Source organism: Athene cunicularia, assembly GCF_003259725.1.
Source record: "Athene cunicularia isolate RWA chromosome 8 unlocalized genomic scaffold, athCun1 chr8_part1, whole genome shotgun sequence".
In the NCBI taxonomy this organism is placed as follows: Eukaryota; Metazoa; Chordata; class Aves; order Strigiformes; family Strigidae; genus Athene; species Athene cunicularia.
This window is the reverse complement of record NW_020799109.1, coordinates 12439041-12444042: the sequence shown is the minus strand read 5'-3', so window position 1 is coordinate 12444042 and position 5002 is coordinate 12439041. Positions and strand designations below refer to the sequence as shown.

General features: G+C 58.5%; 1 protein-coding gene across 1 annotated transcript in view; it reads right to left on the bottom strand.

Annotated features, from left to right (window-relative positions):
• Positions 1-4978, bottom strand: part of HYI (hydroxypyruvate isomerase (putative)) — a 7425-nt gene extending 2447 nt beyond the window's left edge. Inside the window, exons 1-2 of the mRNA XM_026853903.1 lie at positions 4955-4978; positions 2956-3051 (exon numbers count right to left, since the gene is read on the bottom strand). Coding sequence (XP_026709704.1) covers positions 2956-3051; positions 4955-4978 — 120 coding nt within the window. The remainder of the gene's footprint in view (positions 1-2955; positions 3052-4954) is intronic.
• Between the last annotated feature and the right edge of the window lie 24 nt (positions 4979-5002).

Below are 5002 nucleotides of genomic sequence, written 5' to 3'. Positions count from 1 at the left end.
CCACACACACACACACTCCCACTGCACTGGGGGCACCAGTCCTCCCAGTACCCCATAAATCCCCCAGCTTGTTGTGCTGCACAGAAGGTTTTATCTCTCTCCTTCTTTATGAAACACAATTTAATTTAAATTGGTATTTCTGTATTTTAACTACCAGTCCCTGGGCTCCCAGGTGGCCCAGCTGCTCCCCAGGGGCCAGGAGGACTGAGGTGCTGCAGGCTGGGGCTTGTCACCCCTCTCCCTCCTGGGCACCCACAGACCTGTCCCACTCCCTCTGTGCCCCATGGCTGTGCGAGGCAACCTGGGGCTGGGAGGGGGACACCCTGGGGTGTCCCTTCCCCCCTGGGCTTTCTTCTCTGTTCTAAAGCACCCCAGTATTTTGCAACCATGTTTAGGTTTTGGCTTTTATAGGTGAGTAAATTCTAGCCTTTTTATGTGCAGAAAAAGGCTGGGAAAAATAATCTGTGTGTGTCCCAGCATCTTGTGGAGGCAGCTGCAAGGGCTTTGCTTGTATTAAATCTCATGATTTTTCACCAAAGACGGTCTTCCCCAAACCCATCCCCTCTGGGTGTGAAGGGACCAAATGATGAAAAATCTTTCCAGCAGAATGCAACCCCTAACCCAGTCCCACCTCCTCACCTGTGTCCCTGAGGCCAGTGTGACCCTGCGATGGCTGTGCCCCCTGCCCTGTCCCCCCCAGCCCCTGCTGGGGCATCCCCCCCAGCTCCCCCATGTTGGGGCAGGCTTTGCTGAGTGGTGTGACCTGGCTGACTGAGTGTGTACCCCCAGCTCTCCTCCTTACCCAGAATCCCACCTGAATCTCTTGGACCTCCCTGTTTTTATGGCCCTGGGCACCACCAAGGCTTTGACTCAGGGACCTGGCATCCAAGGGAGGCACCAGTCCCAGTGCACACTGGGGACTCCATGGTGGGAGCCATCACTCTGCCACTTACCACAGTCCATGCATACCATGTACAGTTAATTTGTTAATTAGCATCTTTCTGCTGCTGAGCTGCCTGCTTTACTGCCATTGAAGTTTGCTGTGCCCTTTGCAGCCACCTTTGCTGCTCAGCCTGTTGCCCCCCTCCCAAAACGAAGGACCTGCCTGGGTTGCAAATGGCTAATGATGGGGTGCAGCAGAGCTGTACCATAGCCAGGGCTTGCCCTGGTCCTGTGGAGTCCTCCCCTCCCGGTGGAAGCCTCCTCCTCCTCCATCTCTCCATCCCCTCTGTCCTTCCCATCCCTCGGGTCCCAGGCACACAAGAAATGCAGGGAAAGACGCCAGCCGCTCCTAAAGTTGTGACGAAGATTTCTGCAGAATGCCTTAATGAGCCTCCCTTTCTTACAGCCTCCAAAAATGCTCTGGTAAAAGAAAATCTATACATCATATCACGGGAAACAAATGCCCAACCTTTGCCAGTTTATGTCTATTCTTCATCAGGGAGGATCGAACTAAGTGGGAACATGATATAAATCCCAGCAGAGCCAAGACAGGGAGGCAAGGACCGAGCACCCCTGCATCCCTGCAGCTCCCAGCATGGGTGGGCTCTCAATCAGCCGGCTGGGATTTTCTCACTCTTTCAAGATTTCACGGGAAATTAATGAGGAGGCCAAATTCTCCTCCAGCTCTTGGAGGAGGCCGGGGCAGGCGGTGCCTGGGCCCGCTGAGCTGGCAGATGTTGTTTAACATTCCCGGCAGTAATTAATAGGCAGCTTCATCACTCTTGTATGATTCAAGCATGTCGTCCTGCTTCTCTCCAAATACAGAGCAGAAATATTTGTTAAACGTGGCTGGCGTTTTCACCTGATCATTAGTGCCTGAGCAGCTCCAGCGGCTGTGGGATTTATTGCCTTGCCAGGATTTCTTTTGGCCTCACGATGCCATCACCATCCCTCCCTCTGCTGCTGGCCCCTCCTGGCGAGAGCCTCCCTTTATCACTTTCCCTGTGATTTATGTCCAGCCGGTTGCAACCTCTCCTTTACACCACAGTTATGGATTCCCCCTTTTCCATTCCTTACACTCCAGCAGGATGGTCTTTGGCCAAACCGTCTCCCTGACCAGAGATGCTGGTTGAAGTTCAGCCCAACTGGGCCTGATAACAGAAAGTGGTGGCTTGAGGAGCAGCAGTAGAGCTGGCTTGAGGCAAATGGCATTCCATTAGCCAGCATCACTGGTGCCCCAGGGAATCACAAATTAATAGGAGCCTTCCAGCTTGTCCTCAGTCGCAAACAAAAGCAAGTGGGGTCCCTCCAGGAGTGCCCTGCTCATGGCAGTGGCATGGCACAGTGTCAGTCCCCATGCCCAGAGTGGGGACATGGTGGGGACACAGGGAACAGGTGCTCAGCAAGACCCCAGTGGCCATCCTGATGGGGAGGGAAAGGGATGCTGCCACTGCTGTCTGCCTGGATGAGCTGGGGCTGCCAAGGTGCCCAGGGTCTGGACTCAGCCCTGCCCTGGCTGGGGGAGCAGGGGTCCCACGCAGCCTGGCATCTCCAAGGCACAGCCTGGCCCTGGCTCCCATCCCCTCCCACAGCCCCACATGGCTCAGGAACCAGTCCCAGCTCTGCTGGCCCCAGCACGCTCCAGCCCCGTGTCCTGTGGCATGGGGTGCGGGAGCTGCCCCGCGTTACACCCCTCCCCAGTGTGGCCCTCTGCAGACCGGTCACTATGTTAAGCCATCTCTTAATTAATCAGGCTGATTGTAATGTGTTTTTAGGGCATTAAAATTCAATTGTGGAATTCTCCGCTGGCTGGGCTCGCGATGAATACAGAAGTTTGCCTAATTAGAGCTGACACGCAGCCGGCGGGAGAACCAGACAAACGGCCCCGCCAGGGCTGCCCGCCTGCGTCCCCGCGCCCAGCCCCCAGCATCCCCGTCCCTGCCGCTGCGGGAACCAGCACCGGCAGCCCCTGCCGTGGGCACGGGGAGGGCAGCGCTGCCTGCGGTGCCCCTGGGGACAGCCCCCGCCCTGCGCCCGTGCCAGCCCCCTGAGCCGGGCACCAGCCAAGAGCACCAGAGATGTTTCCTTATCGGCAGCATCAGGTCTTCGCTGTCATTACCACGGCAATTATCATCTCATTTGGAGTCTTTAGCTGCCATAATCTGTCTCTTGCACTGATTTATTCCGCAGGCCTCTTCCCCAGCCGTGCAGGAGGGAAGGAGCCATCAATAAGGAGGCAACAAGCTCCGTCTCCCGGGGAAGCGTCTCCCCGTCCGGAGCTGAGCGGGGGTGCCCCGTGGCCGGACCATCTTCCCGGGCAAGAGCCAGGCTGTCCCCACGGCCCTGTGTGGCTGGGGCCAAACCAAAACCTGCCACCTCCTGGCACCAGTTCGGAGCCAGTTTCCCCAAGCATGGTGCATGTTTACTATTTCGGCTGCTGTTGGCACCGGCACACACGGGGCTGAACCAACCACGCACGCTGGGAAGCAGAGGAGGGTGTTCACTCCGCGGGGTCACAGAGGGACACTCAGGCCGCAGCTTCCTTGTCTTTCTCCTGTCTCCCGACCTGGCTGTTGCTTGGAGCTGGTTTTCCCTCTGGCTGCTTCAGTCAGTTTTCTCACCTGCATTTGCCAACTGCCAACTCGCACTCACTGCTCCCGGCTTTCCCATTTCCCTGGGCTCTGTGCAGCTCCTGCCTCCTCTTTCACCTTCCCTCGCAACCCGAACGTCTGGGACTTTTCCAGACAGCAGTTTGGTGGCAGCCCTGGGGACAGTGACAGGCACCAGGCAGAGCTCCACAGGTACCGCCAGCTGCCCCAGAGGAGAGGCAGAGGGATGGGACGGGGACAGTGGGGCAGTGCCAGGTGACTGACCGCCCTGAGTGGACTCATGCCACGGCCGGAGTCACCCAGGGGCTGCTGTGTGCGATCGCCGCAGCTCCGTGGGCCGGGGTGTCACTCCTGCCTGGCTCTGGCGCATGAGAGGCCGTGGCTGTGCCCTGCTCCTCACCGCCTGCTCCTCTGCCCGCCCCTCTGTCCCTGCCAGGAGGGAGCTGTGCTGGGCCAGGCACGGGGCAGGCTGGGGCCGTGCTGTTGGGCTGGGAGCTGGTGCATCCCCTGGGAAGGGCCCAGCAGTGAGAGGTGACGCAGCGGGGGGCTGTCTGCTCACACCAGCCCTCCCTGGGCGCTACTGCCTTTAACATCACCCCAGAGCAGAAGGGGGGATCCCCTGGCTGCCATGAGCCGCCAGTCCAGCTCCCTCCACACATGGGGTCCCCCAGGCATGGGTACTGATGGCAGCAGTCACCCTCACTGCATGCACAGAGCAGGATGGCATCCCTGCAGTGCCTGCAGGAGGGACACTCTGTGCCCCCAGCCTCGCTGACACCCTGAGCAAGACGCAGTGCCACAGCAGCCCTGCTGCCCCTGCTTGCTCCCACCTGCACCCCCATGTCTGTGGTGGGAGGCCTGGGGCATGTGTGGGGTCGGTGGGACAAGGGGAAGCCACTGGGTCTGGGCACAGGCAGGAAGCCACCAGTCAAGCCCCACGGCACAGCTGAGTCTGGCTGTGGGGCACAGCAGATTGGGGCAGGCAGAGTGGCAGCAGTGCCACTGGTCCTCACAGCTCCATCCCAGTCCAGTGACACAGCTCCCATTCCACCCCTGTACCCGCCACAGTTCAACCTGCCTAATGGAATCCATTTATATGCAAAATCCCTAGAAAAAAGCAGTAATTAATGAAGTCCCTTTCATTACCATTATGCAAATGCGATTAATTTCAGCTGTTATGAATATGCAAATATTACAATTATGATCTAATTGCCAATGTGTGTAGGGGAGTGGGCAGAATATCAAGTCTCAGCCCAGGCCCCAGGAGCTTTGAGGTGTGGAGTTGCTCTGGGACATGGCAGGCAGGAGGGGGAGCCCATGGGGGGGATGCCCAGCTGGGGGGCCTCTGCCTGCTCCTGTGGGCTCAGCAGGAGCGTGTGTGGGGCCAGGCAGCAGGGACACACCTTGGCCACCGCCTGCCCATGCATGGGCCCTCTTTACCACACACCCCC